The 25,492-nt window shown below is 35.5% G+C and overlaps 1 protein-coding gene across 6 annotated transcripts in view; it reads right to left on the bottom strand.

Moving 5' to 3' along the window:
* LOC140961679 (BEACH domain-containing protein B) overlaps positions 1–25,138 on the bottom strand; it is a 65,427-nt gene extending 40,289 nt beyond the window's left edge. For 4 of the 6 annotated variants that reach the window (XM_073420339.1, XM_073420342.1, XM_073420343.1 and 1 more), the window contains exons 1-10: positions 25,049–25,138; positions 24,450–24,674; positions 17,695–17,758; positions 16,809–17,040; positions 16,047–16,193; positions 13,421–13,744; positions 9,886–10,102; positions 1,970–2,038; positions 1,262–1,705; positions 482–809 (exon numbers count right to left, since the gene is read on the bottom strand). In XM_073420339.1, the coding sequence (XP_073276440.1) occupies positions 482–809; positions 1,262–1,705; positions 1,970–2,038; positions 9,886–10,102; positions 13,421–13,744; positions 16,047–16,193; positions 16,809–17,040; positions 17,695–17,758; positions 24,450–24,571 (1,947 nt within the window). In that variant the 5' untranslated portion in view covers positions 24,572–24,674; positions 25,049–25,138. Of the gene's footprint in view, positions 1–481; positions 810–1,261; positions 1,706–1,969; positions 2,039–9,885; positions 10,103–13,420; positions 13,745–16,046; positions 16,194–16,808; positions 17,041–17,694; positions 17,759–24,449; positions 24,675–25,016 lie in introns of all 6 variants that reach the window. The other 2 variants (XM_073420340.1, XM_073420341.1) reach the window with 2 other exon arrangements.
* Between the last annotated feature and the right edge of the window lie 354 nt (positions 25,139–25,492).

The following is a 25,492-nucleotide window of genomic DNA, read 5'->3' as shown; positions in this document are numbered from 1 at the left end:
ATCGAATTTAAGCCAAACTCAAATCAGGCTCAAATGTTTTTTGAACCAAGCTTATGTCAAATTATTCGCTTTCAACAACTCCCCCAATCCCTCCTACCGCACGTAAGGCTTTTATTTCCACAAATATCGCAATAATGCGTCACAGAATATGCACACACACACACACACACGTGTATGTGTGTGTATACTCTTATAAACGAAGAAACACTAGAATATATTAAGTGAGTAATATGGAGAAAAAAATTACAAATTCAAGGCAAACTGTCAAAATAAAAGCGTGATTTCTGAAAACTTTATCAACCAAAAAATATGCACAGGTTGAAAGTTATTGGCATGCCACACTGAGTTTCCAGTGAAATTCTTTCAAGCTGACTTTTGAAACAAAAATTCTATTGAGATCAGCCAGAACAGAAATTGTTTGATGAAAGCCAGCAATAGAGAACATCTCGTATGTCACGCATAAAAGGGAAGATGAACCAACCAAGTTATGGGAACTCCCACTTAAACATGCTGCAAATTCAACGAACGAAATCACTTCGATTTGGAAAATTTCAACCTCACTGGTGTTTCCTCTTCCCTCATCAGAACTGGAACCACCGTATCTTTCTTCGCCCACTAAAAGAATCTCCTTCCTATGCCAATTCTCCCCAAGAATTTCTACGGGAGCGGGACCAAAGTAAAAAAAATTCTCAGAGAAGATGAAGTCCCACACTCCCTCCATTCTAAATACATCAATCAATGAAGGTGAGGAAACAAGAACTTTTCTGAATGTAGAGAGAACACAATGCTGCAACGTGTAGGCAAAAATCCTGAGAAAGGAAGCACAGAAAGTAGCAAAATTGAGAATGGATGTAAGAGATTGGCAATGATGATAAAACTTTCATGACTATACAACTATTTATTGTGCCGCCTGGAATGAGGGCAAACTTTTGAATTAAGTTTTTCAATTCGACACCTATTGAAATCCATAACAGATATTAGAACCAACGGACCAAATATTCGAGACCTCTAGAGCAGAAAACCACATATATTTTATCAAAATGGTTTTTGATAGGCTTCGTTGCATATGCGGAACCAACTTGCACGTGTATACATCGGATATTAGGTTTGCACATATATTTCCTAATTTTCCGGCTAATACATGCAGGGGTTCATTAAAATATAAAACTAATCCTGATGCCATCTCCTATAAGCACAAAGTTTTGGGACAAGCATCTAAACTTAAAGAAAATATAAACAATTAGGAAGTTAACCAATCAACCTTAAGTGGCTAGGCATTTCATTTTTATCTGAACAAGCCTTGATACACTGGAAAACTGTAAGAAGCACCCTCGTGAACCATTTTACAGCAAGTTCTGCATAAACTCCAGTAACCAATATGGAATTTTTGCTGATAGTTGGTTGAATAAAGCATAATTCGGTTTCTTTAGCTTCAAGAAGTACATGGCAAAACGATGTGCTCAACCTGGAAGTGTAATCTTCCCAATGTGGTAAGAAAGATGGATCTGATAAAAATGCACGAGATACCTCAGCTTTAGAAACTTTTGGAGCACTTGTTCCTTTTTCTTGAAATTCATTATCTCTAACTGACAAATTACTTTGTATGTATTCTTGAATCATAAATGCGAGAGAACAAAAGCTATTTGCAAACTTGTGCACCCTTCCGTTCTCATATAGAAACTGCAAGTTGTTGAAATTTCCAAAGCTATAAGTTAGTTAAAGAAAGCAGTACTTTTAGCATTGAAACACTTAAAGATTTCCACAGTCCATAGTCTTGGTCTATGAATATGCAAATGAAACCTAATGTAAGTCAAGAAATATATTTTTATTTCTAGGTTAATTTAGGTGACAAAGAACTGAATGAGATGTCCAAAGCAAAATAATCACGAAGTAGTGCATCCATGACCATGAGTTGTTCTAGTCCTCTTTATGAGAACCAAGTATGCAACAGTATACGCTTAAAGGATACACAGCTTCCCTGAGAACCTCCAACGAGAGAACATGGTGATCAAAAATAACCTGCAAAGGACTTTTGATGCTGCAGCAAGAGAAGTGAAAACCAAAGGCCAAGTAAGGAATTTGAGCAATATTTGCAAGAAATCAGGATGGTTACTTTTTCAACACCTAAAATAAGCAACTTCACATCATCAGGACATCATTTTCATTTAATACTATCAAGCATTACATCCGTAACCACAAATCACAATAGAAGAATGTTTATCGCCAATCTTATTATTTGGGGAGAGGTTTTTTTCCCCTTTTATACTGTTGTTTGTTGAAAAGGTGCAACAAAGAATTGGCCTTATTCAGTTATTTATATAAATCAAACACGGTGTCTTGTTAATTATTCTGTGAATAAACAGAAAGGTTGGCGCTGAATTTTTGCTTTTCACAGAATTCTACATAATTACAGTCAAACTCTATTGTAGTAAAATAAACGCAAGATTTTCTGAATACATGTCAAAGTGAACAAAGAGAGACATTTACTCATTTTTTCATAAAAAACAAGAGGCACATATACTCATCATGTTGCATTAGTAGTTGCACTAAAATTCAAAAAACAATTCAAGCCTCACATCGGATACATATTACTTGCACTATTATCCCTGAGTTGTTATGAATCGTACCCTTAGGATATAACAAGGTGAACACACAAATTGATAGCTAACAGTGATAACGGGTACCCAACCCATTTGGGTCGGTATGGAAATGATAAAATGGGTATTAGGTCGTGTATGAGTATTAAATTTTGTACCCGCCTCGTGTATATATTTATGTCTACATATATATCGGGACATGTCACAGGGATATGAGCTGTTTGTATCTTTATTTGGCAGTAGTTTTGCGTGGGCATTGAACAGTGTTGAGGCATATTTGGTACATGTCATAATTGTGGGCAGGAAGACCATTTTTCACGTGTGTGTCCAAACCGAGGTATGCAATATTTTCAACCCCAGCCAGGATTTCAAGGTGTCTCTAGGATTATAAGACATGCAGCTCTATTCTCTTTATTCAGCAATCAAACTTTCCAAGATATCAAGGACCTAGTAGTCTGACTATCCAAGGCCCTCCCCAAGTCAGAGTGTATGTCATGGCTGAAGATCAGGTAAATGAAGCTCCTGGTGGTGTTGTTGCGGGTATTTGCACGTTTTGTGATTTTCTTGCACGTGTCTAGTTTGATTCAAGAACATCTCACTCATTCATATCTCATGCATTTGTTGCATCCCATGATGTTATGTGTACTTCATCATATGATACTTTATCAACAGCCACGCCGCAGGAAATATTATCATATCTGAACAAGTTGTGCATACTTGTGTAATGATCTATGAAGATGATGTATTATTTCTGAATCTGATTGTCCTTCCAATGCACGACTTTGATTCTATCGTTGGTATGGACATTATATCAAACAATCGAGCTAATGTTGATTGTTTTCATAGAGTGGTTCCTTGATATTTTCTCTGGAAATGTCTAAGCTTTTATTTAGTGGGGACGAAGGTTTGCTAATTTATGTTTTTTTTTTGAGATGAAACTAGATTATATTAATAGATAAAATTTTACAAAGTTAGCGGATGAGTAATCCGCATAAATAAATAGAGCACAACTAAGAAATCACTATCCTACTAATTTCATGCCCATACATACTTCCAATCCCTAATCAAATCCAAAATAGTCAAATGATTAAATTCTTTAATACTTATTAACCAATTCGCAACGCTGAACTTGATTTTATCTCAGATTTCTTCTGTTTTCTCCGACACGTCTTGGAATATTCTTCTGTTTCTCTTCAACCATATAGACCACATCGTGCAATGTATCAAAACGTGCCAGAATGTCATAAATTTTCTTGTTGGCACTCCTCCCGGCTCCATGACAATCATATCTGCAGCTGTCCTCGGAAGCACCCACTGAAAACCCAATTCAAGCAATACTCTATTCCAAATATCTTGTGAGAAAGAGCAATGCACTAGTAAGTGATCCTGATTTTCCTCGTGCTTCCGGCATAGAGCGCACCAGTGAGGACTTAACACACATAGAGGCAGCCTTCTTTGCATCGAATCGCAAGTAGGTAATTTCCCCAAAGCCACAATCCATGCGAAAACCTGAACTTTACGCGGGATCGGTACTTTCCAGATGATGTCAAAGTAAGAAAAAACAGGGAAAGATGAAAAAGGAAAGAAGGAGTTATAAAAAGATCGAACTGAGAATATACCTGACTGGTCACCCAACCATACTCTAAAATCCCCCACTCCCCTCTGTAATCTGACTGAATCTAAAATCCCTAGGAGATTAACAAACTCACCCACTTCAACCTCATTTAAATTTCTTCTAAATCGGATATCCCAATGCAAGATATTGTTCATACCACTAGACTGTTCCACCAAAAAAATATTAATCGGTTTATTAGTAATGGAAGAAATCTGAAAAATAGAAGGAAACCGCTCTTTAAACGATGACCCCCCCTCCCAAACATCTTCCCAAAACCGGATGACATTACCCTCTCTCAATACCGCACCCACCAATAGATGAAAAGCCGGGTAAGACCGAGAGATACATTTCCACGGGCTTCTAGATGTCGCATTCCTTGCCAATCCCACATCCCATCCATTCTCTTGTAGACCATAAATTGTTATTATTACCTTTTTTCACAACGGATCTCTTTCCATCGACCCTCTCCACCACCATTTCCCCAGCAATGCTCTATTTCTCAAACAAATTTTCCCCAAACCCAATCCTCCTCTGTCCTTCGGTCTTGTAACCGGTTTACTAATTTATGTTGTAGATGTGTCTAAGAAAAAGCCATGTTTATCTGATAATTCGTGTGGCTAAGGAGTTCACGATTATTTTGTGATGAGATTACTCATTTTCCTCTTCATAGAGAAGTAGCATTTAGTATTGATCTTGTACTGAATCCTAATCGCACACACCTATAGAATTGAAATAATTGAAAAAACAATTACGTGATCTTCTCAATAAGAGATATATTCAACCGAATGTATTGCCTTGAGGAGCACCAGTTTTATTTGTTCAAAAAAAATATGATAGCGTGAGATTGTGTATCGATTATAGGCAATTAAATCGGGCTATTATGAAAAATAAGTACCCACTCCCTCATATCGATGATTTATTTGATCTGCTTCAGGAGAAGATGTGCCATAGAAATTCCATGACCTGATTAACGTTAATTATGTAATTATGAATCGTAAAACCAATTCATAATGTAATCGTATTTGGAACTGAAAGTATAAAATGACGACAATATAGAATTATGAGGGACATGGGGTTGCATACAGACCTCTGTACAAAAGAGTATAACATTCTAAAGTAGTACATTTAAATTTTAGAATACTCTATTTAATTTAAAATTTTAACCAAGAATGATTGTCTTGAAACAATTTTGGACAACATATACAATTTGAGAGTTAAATGAGCAAGTGGCTTCGGCCAATTGAGACATATCTATATAAATATATGATCTTGGTGCCAAACTCAATCTTTAAATATATGTACACGCAATGCCAATGGCAATTTGGTAATTAAGAAGAATAGTCAATTGAAGATTCTGGATGTGTTGTATAAGTAGAATGAGTTGTCATTTGTTTTCTCGTGTAATTATTTGTAACATTAATTTTATTAACCGACAAGGCAAATGTAATTATTTATCAAATTGATCAAGGCTTGTCTTCCTTATGTAATTTCACCACATCAGTATAAACTTCGAGTGAAATTTCTAAGCCTTACTATTCAGGGTTTGAACTTAAGCTTTTAGATAATTTCCAAATCACAAACAGGTTCAGATACCTCGTATCAGTAGCTTCAAAGGGAGGTATATTTATGTGTTCTCATATAAATATATATCATTCTCCTAGATGGTTATGAATAAAAAATTGTTTGAATCCAAAGTTGTGAAGTAACCCAAGTTGATTTAGGTTAAAAAGAAGTTGAATTTTTATCATACTAATTCGATTTTGTTTTGGTTTTGACACAATTACAAGTAGAATTCAGCCTAAAATTGAAGTGATTTAAAATTTTGAGCTTGAATTGATAGTATGCATGTATCCTATGAATTACTTGGTCTCGACATAATGAAGAGTGCTTTTATTAAACTAATAATATCACAAAAAATAAATAAGTAAATAAAATAATAACAAGGGAAGAAAACAACGCTCGGTTTTAGGGAGTTAACAATTATTGTAGTGAATCATCACTTTGTGTTAAAATTTTGTTGCAAAAGATCGAATATTACTAACAAGAAAAAAGTATTGAATTGTATATTGTGTTGATCAATATTCTGTATTGGAACCACACAAAGAAACATAAGGAAGAAATAAGGTATGTTAAGACAGAGTAATACACGACAGATATATGTATCATTTGGTATATGATTAACTAAATTATGTTCTTATATGCCTTATTTGAACTATGTGGCATACATGACAAACATGATCGGTAAATCGATGTATAAAATAAATATCGATGCACGACATATACGTTTAGTTATGATCTTTGGATACCTTGATATCATCAGATTTTGATTGATTCAGGGGTTAGAACGCGATACTATGACTGGCATTATGTGGCCTGTAAAGATATAGCCATAAGCGACACCTATGATTGATAGGTCGAGATTTGGGATTGATGGCGTCTTGTCTTGTCGAGGCTATCATATAGAAATTCCCTTATACTTGCCTAAGGCTTGTTTGTTTGCTCGAGCTTTGATAATTTGATAGCGATTCAATTGATTTTGATATACGCTCAAGGGATGGGCGATTGACATGATACAATCACAACATGCATTGCATATCATATATCATTTTACATATACATGTCGTATTTATCATGGTTGTTCCATAGAGGGTGTTCGCTCACTCTCAAAGAGAGTTATTGTCTTTGTTGTGGACAATGGCAGATTCCAAAGGTTATCAGGAGACCAGAGAAGGTACTTCTGAAGAGAGTCACGTTTGAGTTGATGTTTGAGATGTACGTCCCAGTTATATAAGTGTTGACTAGTAGAATTAAGAAAGTATTGGATAGAACTGTGAAGGAGAACCAGTGTGCCTTTATTAAGGGGAGACATATTTTGGATTGTTGCCTAATTGCGAATGAGGTGGTTGAGGACTACCGAAGGAAACATAAGAAAGGCTGGATCCTTAAAGTAGATTTGGAAAAAGCATATGACAATGTCGATTGGCGATTTCTGGATTATATCTTGCATATGAAAGGGTTTGGGGAAAGATGGAGGAGGTGGATTATGGGATGTGTCTCGAGTGTGTCTTTTTCAATCTTCATTAATGGAAGGCCGAGGGGAAAATTCAAAGGGGAGCGAGAACTTCGACAGGGGAATCCTTTATCCCCTTTCTTTTTTAATTTAGTAGTTGATTTTTTGGGAAGATTGGTAGATAAGGCTAGGGGATTAAACGAAATAAAAGGACTTGAAATAGGGATGAGGAAATTGGAGATCTCACATATTCAGTTTGCGGATGATACCTTGTTTTTGGTCCAGTCGAAAAGCCATGTCATTGCATTAGTGGATATACTTAACTATTTCGGGAATCAATCGGGATTGAAAATAAATTTGGAAAAAACTGTTGTGTTGGGAATTAATTTTCCGGAATATGAAGTGGATGCTTTGGCACAGGAAATTGGATGTAAAAAAGATATTTGACCAATAAAGTACCTCGGGGTTCCATTGGGAGGTAATCCCACGAAATTTAACTTTTGGGGACCGGTCTTATCAAAAATGGCAAGGAAATTGGCTTCATGGAAAAAAGCCTTCCTTTCAAGGGGGTGGCTAGTTTTGATACAGTCAGTATTGAGTGCTTTACCATCTTACTTCATGTCTTTATTTAGAGTGCCAAGACGGGTCGAGAAGTTGATGGGAAAGTTGATGAGAGATTTCTTGTGGGATAGGGCTGACGGGGACACGCATTGTCATGTGGTGGACTGGAAACAGGTTACTAAACCGAAGGACAGAGGCGGATTGGGTGTAGGGAATATTTGTTTAAGAAATAGAGCATTGTTGGGGAAATGGTGGTGGAGAGGGTCGGTGGAAAAAGAGCCTTTGTGGAAAAAAGTTATAACAAGCATTTATGGTCTCCAAGATAATGGGTGGGATGCGGGGTTGGCAAGGAACACAACATTTAGAAGCCCGTGGAAATTTATCTCTCGGTCTTACCCGGCTTTTCTTCAATTGGTTGGGGCGGTGGTTAGAGAGGGTAATGTCAATCGGTTTTGGGAAGATGTTTGGAAGGGGGGAATCATTTAGAGATCGCTTTCCATCCATTTTTAGGATTTGTTCCACTACTAATAAACCAATCAATAGCTTCTTGGTTTCGCATTCATCTGGACTCAATAATACCTGTCATTGGGACATCCGTTTTAGAAGACAGTTAAATGATATCGAAGTGGGTGAGTTCACTATTCTTTTAGGGGTTTTAGAATCGGTTACATTAGAGAGGGGAGTGGGGGATTTGAGAGTCTGGTTGGGAGATCATTCAGGTCAATTTTCTGTTCAATCCTTTTATAATTCTTTCTTTCCTTTTTCATCTTACTCTTATTTTCCGTACTTCGAAAAAATCTGGAAAGTACCGATCCCTCATAAAGTTCAGGTTTTCGCGTGGATTGTGGCTCTGGGAAAACTACCAACTTGTGAATCGATTCAAAGGAGGTGGCCTCTATGTATGTTATGTCCTCATTGGTGCACTTTATGTAAGAAGCAAGAAGAAAATCGGGATCACTTGGTTGTGCATTGTTCTTTCTCAAAAGATATTTGGACGAAAGCTTTGCGTGAGTTGGGTTTTCAATGGGTACTTCCGAGGAAGACGGAAGATATGATTATCATGGAGCCGGGAGGAATTCAAAGCAGAAAATTTATGAGGTTCTGGCGCGTTGTTATACACTGTACGCTTTGGTCTATATGGTTGGAGAGGAATAAAAGAATTTTTCAAGAGGATACGGACACAGCAGAGGAAGTTTGGGAGAAGATCAAGTTCAGGATTGCAAGCTGGACAATAACCATTAAAGATTTTCAACATCTTTCTATTTCTGATTTGATTAGGGATTGGAAATTTGTGTGGGCATGAAGTTAGTGGGCTAATATTTTCTACGTTGTGATACTTTTCCTCTTGTGGATTACTCATCCGCTAGTATTGTAAAACTTTATTTATTAATAATATCTAGTTTCTTTTCAAAAAATATATATATATATACTTGGGCATGACCCGATAATATGAGTTGTTTGTATTTTATTAGGTGTAGTTTTGTGTGGGCATACTTTATATTGTGATGTGAGTAGAAGATATTTCATATTATACTATTTCCAGTATAATAGTCAGGGCTGTCATATTTTGGACTTAATTTGAGGAAAATTTTAACTTTTTTCCTGTTGTCATTAATCAACTCTAATCGAATTACATGTTAATAAAGATTAGGAGTTACGAGCTCCTCATATTGTCTACCGGGTAGGGTATGGATTTAAGTTTTAACAGGTCATGGCGGGTATGGGTTTTCCAAAATTTTTTGACAGGTCGGGTCTTGGGTCCTGGTGGACCTGACCCATTGCCATTACCTACCAATAATTGACAAGAAGACCTCATCACTAGAGTAAACCATAATGAATAAATTTATGCTAGCAATATTTGTTCTCTGTCAGCTTCATGACAATGGACTGACAAATGAATTACTAACAGTGAGTTATCAGCTTTCATTTATAAAAATAGATAATGATAAATAAAAAACCTCAACTGCAAAATAAAACTGCATAAGTTTATGCTATAAATTTTGGCTGGCAAAGTTCCAACAGTTGGTATTGTCACAATAAGAAAACCCAAAAGCATGAGATGTAATGGTAAGCATGTGCTTCAAAACATCTAAAAAGATTACCTCCCATCAGGACTTGATGAATTAACTACCAAACTGTCTATTGACGGAACTCCCAATCCATCCAAAATAACTTCCAAACCTCCAACGCTTCGAAAATGATTTTGACCACGTGGATTATTAGCCAAAGCAGATCGAAGAGCCCTGAGAGTCAAGAACTGAAGGGACATATCTATCCATTGTTCCTTCATATTCAATCTCCTCATCACGCGCATTATCTCTGATATAGATTAGAAGTGTGAATATACTCTTGAGTAGTACATAAAACATGACATACGAATCAGAAAAGATATGCAGAAAACCAATTGATTAGGAACAGCATATATTAGGGCAAACTGCAACATGAATAAACAAAAGAGTCTTTGCACTCGGTTGAAGCAGTAATCATGACAATAATACCATATAAAATAAGTTCCATGCAAAAATCTAAAACCCAAGTTTGACACCTGATATTATACTTTTTCTTATATTCTCATACGGAACTGCCCTGTTAGTCAAAAGTTTCAACTACTCATACTCTCGTAAACCTAATAAACCTATCTTAACTTGAAAAGAGGCTTCTTTTATTGTGGAGTGGCTTTAGTTTTTGAGGAGTGGAGGCCAAATATCAATTCAGCGGATACGGTTCTCAAGTGTTGCAACAGCTGGATTAGGATATTTGGGTTACCATGGAACTTATGGTCGCATGATAACTTCAAAGCGATCGGGGTTAAATGCGGGGGTCTAGTGGAGGTAAGCGACGATACAAGGCTTTTCCGAGACTTAGGGGCAGCCAAGATAAAGGTTAAAGGAACAAAATATGGATTTATCCATAATAGAATGATGATACTCTTAAACGGGGAAAATACGGAACTTACTATTAGCACTGAATCCTTCGATCTAAAGGCTTACGAGATTTACGAAAAACAGACTCACGCCCAAGTCGTGGTCAATGGCAAGCGGACAGTGGCAGGGTGGGGAAACTCAAATATTTGCTTGAAGATAATGGGGAGTCCACATACTGCCACAAGGAAATGAGCGTAGATGAGCAGTGTATTAAGTCTACAATCAGAGTGGATGCAGAGACACCAGATAAGAGATTGCCGGCAGTCCAACCGATGGGAAGAAAGGTGGAAATAATACTACAAAGAATTTCACCAAAACAAATCGCTGAGTTCAGAAGATCTCCCATCCATTCCATATCCAACAGAGAAACTGCGGACAGGGACCTAAGAAAGGGTGATAATGGACCAAATATGTTATTGCATACCTACAGACAGAGTTACTGCAGAAGATCTAACAAAGCTACCAAAGAGGTAATGGAACTTACAGAAGACAGAGGAAGGTTGAAGGCTGATGAGCTGAACAGGGAGGATTTAAGCAAGATAGGGGAATTCTATCTGGATGACAATGAAGATATAAATCTCGATGAATCAGAAGACGACCTATTGGATGATGGATTTGACTCTACAGAGTCTGGCAGCCACATATCTTCTCAGTCGGAGTCTTTGGTAAATAATGATGCAGACGAAGTGGACATCCAGGGCTGTTCTTACAAGAGGAAGAAATCACGCCAAACAAAGAGCCTTCTATTCTTGAAAATACTACTCATATAGTAGGCAAGGTACTTTCCTGTTTTCATTCATCGAGTCTTAATCATTCTTTCAAACTTCATTCTACTCTACCTGCGTCTTTCTCCGTTCTGGGGCTGTCTAGTGGGCTTTTAGGAGGGGGGGCAATCAAGAGCAAATGACAAGCCGGGTTCCGAGGGAGAAACAAACTTAGGGAATGAAATCGAGGTAAACTTAAATGCCATAAGGAAAACTCAGGACGGGGGTCATAATTCTACAACCGAAAACGAAATCAGCAAGTCAACGGGCAAGTTAAGTAGAGAACTTGGTAGGCTGAAGTGTGGGATCAACTATGAGAAAGGATCGACTTCGAAGGGCTCGAATCGGTTGATATGAAGATTTGCTCTTGGAATATTAGGGGGGAGGGTCGGCGAGAAGGCGGGAATTGGTGCGTACGGTTATACGTAAGGAAAATCCGGACATTGTTGTGGTGTTAGAGACTAAGAACATTGCAGTGGATCGTCGATTCGTTGCAAGTTTATGGAAATCCAGATTCGTTGATTGGGTGAGTTAACCAGCGGAAGGAAGATCAGGAGGCATTCTAGTGATGTGGGATCCACGAGTGGTCTTGGTGAGTGACAATATGATTGGGAATTTTTCGGTATCTGTTCAAATCCAGTGGAAAGATGAGACTAATTGGTGGTTCTAAGCCATTTACGGCCCTTGCAAACCAAGGGTTAGAGATTTATTTTGGGATGAACTAGCAGGGTTGTACTCCATTTGTGGGGACAACTGGTGTGTCGGAGGAGACTTTAACGTGGTTAGGAATTTGAGCGAAAAGATGAATAGCACCTCTTATACCACAAATATGCACTGCTTTGATAATCTGATCGAGGAATTGGGTCTACACGATCTTCCTTTATTAAATGCAAAGTTCACATGGTCGAACTTCAGGGCCAACCCGATTTGTTGCAGATTAGACAGGTTCCTTATATCGGGGGGTGGAAGGACATTTTCCCCACGTTCAGACAGATGGTGCTGCCGAGAATTACATCGGATCATTACCAGATCGTATTGGACACTACGAAGTTGAAATGGGGCCCATCTCCGTTCAGATTTGAGAATGTTTGGTTGACGCACAATAAGTTTAAAGATTCAGTCGCAGAATGGTGGAACAGTGGGACCACTCAGGGGTGGGAAGGATACAAGTTCATGAAGAAACTCAAAGAAATCAAAAAAGAGGTTTCCAACTGGAATAAAGAGGTCTTCGGAAATGTAAATGTCAGAATTTCAAAGCTGCGAAACAAAATTACACAGTTTGATGCGAGAGAAGCGGAGGGATATTGGTCCGATGTAGGCAGTCACAATAAGACCTCTGTCATTTGAATAATTGCATAGACATCTCCTACTAGTGGTATTAACATTATGGAACATGCTGGTCGATGAGGTCCGAAAGGGCCACCATTTTAGATGAGGCTGTCAGCATGGTATAGGAACAATTAATAGAGAATCAAAACCAGAAGGAATAATTTGCAAAATTACACCCAAATCAATCAATAGAACACCTTTTTTTTTCCAGAATAACACTATAAGCAAGAAACATTATTCAAATACTTAGAATTATGGCCCAACTCCCAAATTCTTCATGACGGAAATAGGTTTTATTTGTTAAGTGGATAAGTGGGTTGACAGGTATAAATACTCCCCATTTAAAGTGCTGACTTATTCTCTTTCTTTCTTTCAAAAGTTTGTCGTTGATGTGGTGTGGCAAGAAAATATCAGCATTCCAGCTTATGTATACAGACTTCACTAAGCTAAACAATGTAACTTGTTTGTATATCTAATTCCTAATTCTTCATTTTAGCATGCTGTAAAAGAATTGGCAACCAATACAGATCATAATCCTCAAAATTCAGTTGACATTGAGCAAATTTCATTTAATTGGACGAGCTGGAAAACAATTGGGATGCTGAAAGAGCATGCCACACCTGATAACCAATTAAGACCACCAGCCTCCATCACTGATATCACTGTTGTTTGGTGCCAAAATAAGATAGTTTCCGCATGCGGAGATTTTAAAACAGTAGAAGGGTTTGGTGACATTTCACCAACCCTTGAACCTGATTCCATGTTGGTGCTCTCTAACTGGACTGCTTCATCCATTATAGGGTGTATATCAACAAAATTGCAAATGACAGATACCACAAAAACAAGAATCTTCTGCAAAATTCCAGCATTATCTACCACAGAACTTGACAAAATTTCATCCACTGAAAGTGCACTAGTAATAGTCCTGAGGACAACGACAGCAGCTGGGAAAAAAAAGCAATGAGTAAGCCTTAAGCAAGTTATATGTCAAAAATCAAAGTTTCTCCAATTTCTCCAAGAATGAAAGCAACCAAAACAGATGCTAAAACTTCGAATTGTTTAAGATGACAACAATAGTGTTGTGAAAGGAATACTTCATCTGGATTAAGATTCTACATATTCAGCCACATGATTCTCTAAAATTTGATTGAGAGGTTTAAGATTAATTTTTTTTAAAAAAAACTTGTTCATTTCATTCAATAACATCAGCTGAAATTTATACAAAGTAACAGAAAAATGATTTCATTCAATAACATCAGCTGAAATTTATACAAAGTAACAGAAAAATAGACAACAAATGAACTAATCAATGGGATTTATGCAGCTATAAATCAGGAATTTATTAAACAAATAAAGATGTGATTAACTTTCCAAATACGAAGATAATATTCACTTCCCCTTTCCACTCAAGATTTCCAATATTTCCGCTCAAACCGGAGCATATACGCAATTATTCTAATCTTGCATGTTAGTTTTTAAAAAAGCCAGATAAATCCTAGAAATAAATTTCCAGGGACTCCTAAAGGTTGCACTCCTCGCAAGATTTTCCCCAGACTCGCATCCCACTCAATATCCTGTAACTTGTATTCGCTAACAACAATCTTCTTCCATAACAACTCTCTCTCTCAGCAGAATATCCACCACCATTTTCCCAGTAACGCCCTATTCTCCAAACAAATGTTACCAATACTCAGGCCCCCCTTGCTCCTTCGGTCTACAAACCTGGTCCCAAGCAACCAAATGACAATGTTGATCCCCGTCAGATGTTTTCTTCTGTTACTCCCCGCGAAATCCTAAATAAAGACATGAAGTACATAGGAAAGCATTAAGTAGCGCTGAGATCAAAGACAATCTATTCCCTCTAGACAGAAATGATTTCTTCCAACTTGTTAACTTCTTGGACATCTTGGAAAGAACTGGCTCCAAAAAAGAGATTTTAATGGGTTCCCGCCTAATGGAACCCCCAAATACCTAATGGGCCAAGACTCTCTCCCACAACCAATATCATTAGCTAAACTTTACGCTTCCTCTTCTTCTCAGTTAAGCCCCAATAAGGCACTTTTTCCATATTGACCTTTAACCCTGACATCTGATAAAATAAGTGCAAAATCTCCACCAAAAATCTCAAATGGCTATCATTCTTCAAAAAGAACAAAGTATCATCCGCAAACTGGATATGGGAGATCTCTACCCTCTCTCTACCCACTTCCAAACCCCGGATAAGGTTCATTGCCTTTGCCTTGACGACCAATCTGCCAAACACATCAACAACCAACTTAAAAAGGAATGGGGAATCGACATCGTTATAAGCCTTCTCAAAATCAACTTTACAAACTCATCCACTCCTTTTCTTCCACCTAAATTCCTCCACCAACTTGTTTGCCAGAAGGCGACAATTTAGAATTAGTATATCTTCGACAAAAGCACTTTGAGTGTCTGTTATTGTGAAGGGCATTACTTTCTTTAATCTCAGGGAGATCACTTTAGCAATTATCTTGTAAAAGCTGATGACCAAACTGATTGGACGATCATATTTTATTTTAACATATTCTTGTTTTTTAGGGATCAAAGTTCAAACATATGTATGTTCGCTAGTGATGCTATTGATAAAACCCCTTCAAAAAATTCATTGAAAACCTTCAAGAAGTCCCTTTTTATTATGTCCCAACACACCTGGTAGACTGCAATTGTGAAATCATCTGAGCCCGGGGTTTTTGCCTCATCACTCTCTAAAACTGCTCTTTTAATGTCCTCCTCTGAAAAAGGTCTCTCAAGCTCTATCCTAGAATCTCTATCAATAGTGCTCCATTCTACGCCTTCTATACCCCAAACCTCGTCATCGGTCTTACTTGATATAGTAACCAATTGTACAGTTTGATTGTTTTCTATAATAAATGGAACACTGATTTAAGGTTGGGTGGAGTAAAATTCCCCAGATTATATCATCAAACTCAGAGTTTGCACACTCCAACGTTGCAATAGGTGGGAACAGCCAGTATAATGAATAATGTCTTATTTACTCAACATGATTAAATTATTTGTGTTATTCATTCAAACCTGAAACGTGCATAGCATGATGCAAAAGTTCTAGGGAAAAAACACTTGAGAAAATAAGATCTTTAAAAATGCCACAATCACTAATTTCCATCTTTGACAAAAAAAACTGGCAATAAGAAACAAACTTGATGCAAATTTTGACAGTAAAATAAAGGAATTCTTGAATTCGTTAGAACACAGAGAATTTACCTTTCATCAATGCTGTGAGCTTTTGAATCCCAGAATGATACCCAAAAACTTTGCAGTTATAAACTGACAGTGTCACGACAGTCAAAGCATCTAACACCAACCATGATTCACTTGTCATGTTCACGCATGTCGAAATGCTTAGTTGGTCTGCAGTTAATCGCGTGTACATTTCAAATAAGAGCTTTTAGAACAAAAAGTAGAAAGATATCAAATCCAAACAATCAAAATAATGACATTTTGAGAAAAGCCCTACCAAACAATTTAAAAACCAAAAATTAATCAAAATAAGAAGATATACAGTTTTGGGAAAATTTAAGGTCCCATTAGATAGGAAATGTTTAGCATACAGAAGTGAAACTAAACTGAAAAAACGAGAACACTGGAAAGACTAGTATGCATGGATAATTACTTTAAGAAGTTCTACCATAATTTGATCCCATTTAGCATTCAAACCTCTTCTGTATTTTCTTAAAATCATTGAATGCTAAAAACAATCCTGCTCAAAATTGATTTTCCGGTAACTTCTAATTGAGTGCATGGAAGATTACAAGTGCAATTTGCATGGGCCTACTTCAAAAAGTCACAGAAAGAAGAATCCCGTTTTTCATGGAGTACGAGAAAACAAGAGGTAAATGTTGATGGGAATGAAATCTTTTAACTCAGTGGCATCAACATAGCGTGTGGACTTCTTGTCCGCTTTTTGGTTTCCTATTAAAAAAAACATAGTTTCAATTGCATTAAAGTAGATTGTGACCAACTTACTGTCGGAAAGCAATATCGTAATTCGGGAGAGTTCTTCTATCAACGTCAATATAATTTCAATAGGATGGCCAAAGTAACATCCGACCAACACATCACCAATCCTTTGAGAAGAATCAACAGGTGGAGCATTGTGAGCTTGTCCAAGAGGTCGCCCGAAATTGATCGGTCTCCAGTTCCGGAATACAATCAAGAATTGCTTGAGAAAAATATGGAACAACTTCCTCTTTTCCACCTGAGCATGAGCAAAAGAATGGGCATAACCATATAGACAGGCCTTTGCATCACATTTTCACTGGCAAGAATGAGTTATTTCCAGGACTACGAGAGATATTTGTAGCCACAAAATATTTCTTTGGTTCTTCCAAAGAATGAACAATATCTTTCATGACAGGACAGTATATCCATTCTGAAAATAGTGAAACTACATTTCCTAGATATATCCATAATATATCAATAGTTTGAAATACATCCATCATTTTAAAAAATAATATGTTGGATATGCTGAGAACTGAAGATCAATCGAAGGTTAAATTGTATGTAGAGCTACAGAGTACTGGTACCATAAAACTTTTACTGATATCAACATAATTTGGCACACCAGCCCCTGATCGTGAAGCTATCGCATGATCCCCTACAGGAAGTTTTCTACCCCTTTTAACATTAGTTACATCACAGTATGTAGGTCTTAATATGACAGAAAAGAATAAAATAGTTGATAAAGATTTTACGCCTTGAAAAAGAAGATGGCTTCATTTAAGTAAAATATATCCACAATAACAAAATTGCACAAAAAGACAACAATGTGTGTTATTCAAAAACAGCTATTACATAACTATCAAATAGAAAGTAACAATGTCATCATCATAATCATCTCTACACACCATACCTCATTAACAGCTTTTGCATAGTTTACCCAAAGCACCTTCAATATTGCCTCGTCACCAGCCTCACTAGTGAAAGCATAGGCCAAAAAAACAAATACGTTCATTGTAAGTTAATGCTATGAATAATAAGATTGTCAAGGATGCAAAAAAAAAAAAACAAATTCCAGTTACCCTATGAACCACTATCCCCTAATCCCCACCTATAGTTTTAGGGGATAGATGGTGAAGCAAAAGTAAATATTTACAAATTAAAGTAAAATCAAAACCTTTTAGATAGAATGTGATTCAACCACTATCTTAATATTTCTCATTAAGAATGATTGTTTATTCAAAACCTGGGTAAAACTTTACTTAATTCCCAACAATGTCGCACATATTAAGCATAATCTGACCTTAAAAGATCTGAAACTGGAAATATGGAGTTGATAAACAGGATCTTAATATGAACTGAATGATTGGTTCCAAAACAATTCCACAGAAAGTTTGTACATCAACAAAGTTGAGGCAAAATCATATCTCCTTGGCCGAACCAAACCAAAAAGAAATTTAAAATACCTCTCAGCACAAGATTTTGGAAAAATAAAGCAATGAATCCCTGCCTTAAGATCCAAAAAACTCATTAAAAAATGCCAGACTAGTAAAGAGGACCAGTAGAAAGATTCAACCATTCAAATGAACGAGGAGAAAAAAACATATTTGCAAATATTATACAAGATCTTGAACCCTCTGGTCACCAGGCTTAACCCAGACCAGTATTTCCACTGTCTTCTAGCGCTCAAGTAATATTTCTGGCATGAGATGCTCAGAAGTCAAACCCAAGCTAAGTGAAAAATGAAACATTAGGCCTAACTTTCACGCAAAACCAATTTTAGGGGGGTGTATTCGATCTTGGAAATTTAATTACTTTTATGGATTTATGTAGAGTTTAAAAGTTTAGAGGTATTGAATATAGACTTTTACAAACTCTATAAAAATTTAGTGGTATTCAAATTAGATTTTTCTAGAGTCTTCAAAAGTCACTTGTTATTCAAACTTGACTTTTTAAAAATCTACAAAAATCTATATGTATCTAATATTTCCATAGATTTCCAATGATTCTAATATAATTCTTTAGGTACAAACCATAAAACTATAGGTACAATTATAGAAACTCAAAAATTGTCTTCTACTTACCCTAGAGATTTTTGTAGACTTTTAATTGAACAAATATCATTCTCACCCATATATCTCTCTTTCTCACTCAAAAGACGGCGTTTTTTTCCTCTCTAAAGACAAATCGAAGGTTTCTCAAATTTCAAAGGTATGAATCTTCTCTTGAATCGTTATTGATTTGATAAAAAATATATTATGATTTCTATCTATTCAAATCATGTGTTCAACAAGTGTATTTTGGTTCATTCACGTAGGTGTGGCTGGCAATTATAGTTTTGATGATTACATTATTGGTATAGACAGTAGACAGTTTGGATAAGCGTTTCGTGGAATCAATTTTTTATGATTTTGCAGTAGTTTTTTTTATTAGTTTAATTTGTTTTTTTCTTTAAATTTCTTGAGATGAAATGGATTTTTTGAAGTAATACAAAAGATTTTCGTAACAGTATTTTTGTATACTTTCCTTAGATTGGCGAGTCAAAATACTATCATAATATACTTTCTTGTACAGTTTGGGTCCCCTTTTGGTTTCAATCTTAACAGAGGATTTCACAGTGGTCAGGAATTAGGATATAAAAATCTATTTTAATTGTATATGCATCAATATCTTGGAAGGTGAGGAGGAAATGCATCATATGAGGAGGCTTTGTTTTCTTAATTTAATGCTGATGGTTTTGCAGGATATAACAATAGGCTAACAACATGTGTGTGTTTTGTATTCAAATATATATTATTCATTCATATGCCATTATGATGACCAAATTCCCTAACAATTTTTGAACCCCATATGCAAAACCCTTTCGATACTTTGCCGGAAATGTACAATACCTCTATATAAACTAGAAGAGCCTTGAAAGAAGGCGCGTTATCTATGAGAACCAATGCTTCCCAAATCATCATAATAATGAGTAAGTTTGACATATTAATATCTAATATTAATATTTTTAAGGCATTCAATAATATTAATTCCATTGCATTGTTAAATGTCGCACAGTAAAAAACATCACATGTATAGTCCATTTATGAATTAATACATTGACTTAAAATCAATGTATATCATGTAGTTGTGATAAACAAAGAACTTAGGAGCTTCTTTCTTAAAATTCTTGTTAGTCCTTGTTGTTTGATTGTTTGTATCACACTTTATCATTGTCTCTAGATATTTTTACTTCTTTTGGTCAATATCTAGTAAAATGTATGTGTTTGTTTGCTTCTTATCACCGTATATTTTATATCTTATGCATACTCAAGTAATACTTACAATGGGAGATTCACAAGCAAAATATAATGTGTGGACGACTGAAGAGAGTAATGAATTGCTAAAACTCATGGTTGATGCCGCAATGAGAAAATGGCGTGATAAGAATGGAGTATTTAACAAAAAAACTGTGGAGAAAAAAATACTTCCTACTCTAAACGAAAAACTTGGATGTGAAAAGACTATTACACAATATCAAAGTCGTTTAAAGTGGTTCAAACAGCAATACAACAATTATTGTAAGCTTATACGTCATAACTCTGGTTTTGGATGGGATTCCGTGACAGAAATTCACTGCTAAAGATGAAGTATGGGAGAATTATTTCAAGGTAAAAGTATTTGAGTTAAAATAATAAATTTATATTTATAATTAGAATTATAACTAGTTTTAACAATTGTTGTTTTTTGTTATTTACAGTCTAATCCTAAACATGAACACTATCGGACAGACACTTTTGAGGATTATGATGATTTGAGAATTGCGGTCGGGACTGGAATTGCTACTGGAAAATACTCAATTGGACTAGGAGATGACACTGATGCAAGAACATTTGAGATAGAAGAAAATAGGGAAACTAATTTATTAGATGATTATGTCTTTGATTATGATAGTGGTGAATTCGTGCAAAGTGACAAACAAGAATCTTCGCACCAGCCTCCATTTTTTGAGGACTCTGCTTTACCATTATCCCCTCAGCCCAGAAGTTCAGAGGTTCCACCAACAACAAAAAAACGAGATAGGGCTGAGTTTGAAGCAAAATCAAGCACATTCAAGAATACAGACCCAAATTATATATGTGAAATATCTCACACTCTTGAGAGGGTAGTTTCTAAGATAGAATTAATAGGGAATGCAGGTGATACTTGTTGGGATGCTATCAAAGAGGTCCCAAATTTAGATAATCGTACTCGATACAAAGTACTTAATTTACTTAACACCAGATCAAAGAAGATGGATTTCTTGAAAATGACAAGTGAAGAGCGTTCGGGATGGATAGACTATAAATTAAATGAATGAGTATTTTTAGGGACATGATCAATAATGAGTTATATTGTGATTTAATTTCTGGACATATTCTTTTTATGTGTTTTCTGATTGTGGATTTTTGGATTATTTATATAAGTTTTGAGTTTTACATGGAATGATGTTCAATAAATTCATAGATTTTTTTATTTTAATTTCTTGTTTGATATCAGGTGGTTCATTAAAATGTCATATATCAACATACATGATGTAGAAGATCAAATGGAAGAAGAGGAATTCGAAGAAAAATTACACGAAACTTTTAGGTATTTGTTGAGGGAAATTCTTGGGATCCTCTATGTGCTAACTAAGCATATGACTAACATGAATGACGAACGTGTCCATCGTCCCTTAAATAGACGACCAATAACTTCAAGTGGATACGATTATATCCATAAAATATTAAAAGAGGATCCAAAAAACTTTCGAGAAATTTATAGAATGTACCCTGATGTATTTTTAAAATTGTGCAACATCCTTAGAGAAAAAACACCATTGCAAGATACAAGTATATTTGTATTGAAGAAATGCTTGCCATGTTTTTACTTGTTGTCGGTCAAAATACTCGATATTGCTTGATTCGTAAAATATTCGGTCGATCACAATACAATACTAGCCAAGACTTCAACAAGGTGTTGAGAGCATTGAATAGCATTGCAGCAGATATGATGGTCAAACCTGGATCTGGAGTTCCAGAAAAAATAAGAAAGTACAAGATTTTATCCTTATTTTAAAGTAAGTGATTAAATTCTCTTTAGTTGTTATTATTATAAGTACCACAATTTTTATTATGTTTTTCTTATTGTAGGATTGCATTGGGGCTATTGAATGCACTCATATTCCAGCAACAGTGTTTGGGCATGATACTTTTTTTTTTTGAAATGAAACAATATTTTATTATAATGATATTAAGGTTTACAACAGCGGATAAGCAATCCGCACTAAATTAAAGAGTCTACACTATTACACCACCATTATCACGACCAAACATATCTCCAATCCCTGACTAAATCGGAGATACAATGATGCTTATACTCAGGCATTACTATCGACCAACTTGCTACCGTGAATTTTATTTTTGCCCACACTTCGTCCAGTGACTCGGACTTGTCTTCAAATATTCTTTTGTTTCTCTCCCTCCATATTGACCAAAATGTGCAATGAACAATCACCGACCAGAATCTCAAGTGTCGTCTCCCTGCTTTGCCAGCTTGGTTTTAGTGAAAACATCTCTTTTGCCTTCTTCGGGAAAGTCCACAAAAAACCCAATTCTTGTAACACTTTTAGCCAAATGCTATATGAAAATGAACAATGCAATAACAAGTGATCCTGATTTTCGTCATTTTCCCGGCAAAGACAACACCAATTCGGGCTTAAAGCGCAGTCCGGCCACTTTCTTTGCACAGATTCACAAGTCTGTAATTTCTCCAACGCCACTATCCACGATCAAGAAATAACGGGCTTAAAGTGCCACAAGGTATGTTTTTTGTTCTATATGCTACTTATTTAAAAATTTTGTAATTTTTCAAGATTATATATGTTATTCATTGATTAGTTGATTCTACAAATACTGTTCGATAGGTAAATTTTTTTTAGTGGATTGTAGATATGCAAATCGACGTCAATTCTTGGCTCTTTTTAGAGGTGTTCGTTATCATCTCCAAGAATTCACTGGCCAAGGTCGTCACCCTGAAGATGCAAAAGAATTGTTCAATCTTCGTCATGCCTCTTTGAGAAACGTCATTGAGAGGATATTTGGTATATTTAAATTGTGGTTCAAAATATTCAAAACTGCTCCTCCATTTCCATATACAACACAGGCGGAGCTTGTGTTGGCTTGTGCCGGATTGCACAATTTTCTTCGAAAAGAGTGTCGATCTGATGAATTTCCAGTTGAACCAGAGAATGAAGTTCCACAACCTTCATTAGAACAAGTTTACGAGGATAACAACTTTGATCAAATATTTGACACTGAAGAACAACAACGAGCAAATGCAAATGCATGGAGAGATACTATAGCAAATCGAATGTGGAGTGACGTTGATCATATTCACAATAACGAACCTTAGATTTTTTTCATAAAAAACTGCTTACAATTTATCAAATTTCATAATGTTTTGATTAGCTATTTATCTATATTGATTAAATTTATATATATGCTTATAAATTAAAACTTTATTGATTAATTATTTATGCATGTTGAATAGACACGGAGATTGAAATTTTGATTTTGTTAAATTGAATTGTGATTTTTTTCATATATTAAACATATTTACTTTTTAAATAAGTAAATTTATCTCAAAGTGAAGATGTTATTTATGTTAAATAATTACTAGTTCAAAGAAATTATATATATTGAAATTTTGATTTTGTTAAATTGAATTGTAATTTTTTTTGTAAATATCTATCAAAATCTTGCAAAAAGTCTACAAAAGTCCATAGAATTCTGTTTACAAATCTATGAGATTCTACAAAAGTCAATAAAAATCTACCAAATCCATGGAAATCTATAATTTAAAAAAAGTCATTGAAAGTCATTAAATCTCTACATTGAATACACCCCACTTAGCTACAATTAGGGTAAAATGATTCGTCATGTAACTTTCTAGAGCAAAAGCTAAATATATACAATAAATGGCTCATAAAATAAAGATAACCGCAAATTAAAATTCAGCGACATGCGATGGAAGAAAGTAGATTCTAGAGAAAATATCTTTCATTTCCCACTTTTTCTGCAAATCTTAGCCAAATATGAATTTTTATTTTGTTGTCTTATTGCTTTTATAACCTAAAAAGAAGCGGACAAAAACTGCTCAAGTAACAAGCTATTTTCAAGATGAAGTCTTCTGCTGAGCCAGATAAAGATTTCGCACGTTCAAACTTGAAAACCCATCAAGCCAACTCAGCTTAATTCACAGTAGCTTGTTCGAATTTATTGGTTTGAGAAATACAGCTTCATATGCAAAACATTGCAAAAGAACAGAAAAGATACATATGAATTTATTTCCAATGAAGTACAAAAACTTGTACAACAAAACTCAGCCATCAAGAAACTTAAATCAGTTGACACACATACAGCTAACAAAGTGCGAGGTAGAAATGTCACTTGATTGTGAGACAACTTTTCTCTCTTAAATACATAAGCAGCTTATGCCCCAACAAGGATACCAAGGACTCTATATCCACCGTTAAATATTCCATTTGTCTTTTTGTTCCTTTTTTTCAGCTCAGATGGAAAAATTAAAAAATTGACTAAAGTGATATACGAGCTGATTGATACAGCATAAAACAATAACAAAAGGAACCGTAATAAAAATAAGTACCTGAAACAGATTGTCGTAGTAGGGAGAGAAAACCTCCCCGATGGTAAGCTCGAACTATATTCCCCACTTTGGCCACTTGAAGACCTCCGAATAAGGTCAGCTACACCCTTGACTATGTTCATGACTCCGTCACGCCACCCAAATACTATGGCCACGTTTGAATACTTGGTGACCAATTATTGCAATCTACCATGGCTTTTTCATTATCCAAGAGCCTCTGTACAACTAACAGGGGGGAAAAATTAAAAACATATAAGCACTGATACTGCATTGAGCCATGATCCAGAGAAAAATTTGCATAAAATGGAGGATAAAAAAGTAGAATCGAGGAGAACAATTTTCCCTTCCTCGCCAACTCATTAAATGAACCCGGGAAAAAACATAGATTATTATAGTTGAAACCAAGTCCAGTAGACATTCATCAATCGGGTCGAAATTTACCAAATTAAACAAACAACGGTCAGAGTTGATCCCATAAAGGTATACATCGAAATTCTACTGCAAAATCATTTCTCCGGGATCTTTTTAACGATGGCGGCAAGTGGATAAATAACAGCAATCACTCACTAAATGATTCGGGATGAAGAAATGATACGTACCTTGCTGGATCAAAGCGCTCCGCGGAACCCTAACGCCAGAGGCTTGGGGAATTAAGATCTGAAAATGAGGATTTTCTTAGAAAGCTTCAAAAATTGTTAAGCTTATATTAAGGTTAATTACTAGTTAATCACTATCTAAATCAAAGTGGAGTGCAGTCAATAAGTCAACTTTAAAAAAAAAAACAGAGAAAATGCATTATAATATTTCTACTACATCTGAATAAGTTGCACTTTTATTAAATAATTTTTTTAAGAAATAAAAAGGGTAAAATTCATTAAGAGGAAATCGAGAAAAAAGTAGCCGATGTTTTTTTTTTATAGGAAAAAGTTACCCGATTTTGAGTGTGTGATATAATAGCATAGATTTTTTTTGGAAATTGATATTTTATAAAATTCTAAAAATTTTGGAGTAAATTATACCAATTTAATATTTAAAAAAACAAT

This window comes from Primulina huaijiensis, chromosome 16, assembly GCF_012295235.1.
Source record: "Primulina huaijiensis isolate GDHJ02 chromosome 16, ASM1229523v2, whole genome shotgun sequence".
Classification (NCBI taxonomy): domain Eukaryota; kingdom Viridiplantae; phylum Streptophyta; class Magnoliopsida; order Lamiales; family Gesneriaceae; genus Primulina; species Primulina huaijiensis.
Note: the sequence above shows the minus strand (reverse complement) of the source record. Positions and strands in the feature narration are given on the sequence as shown.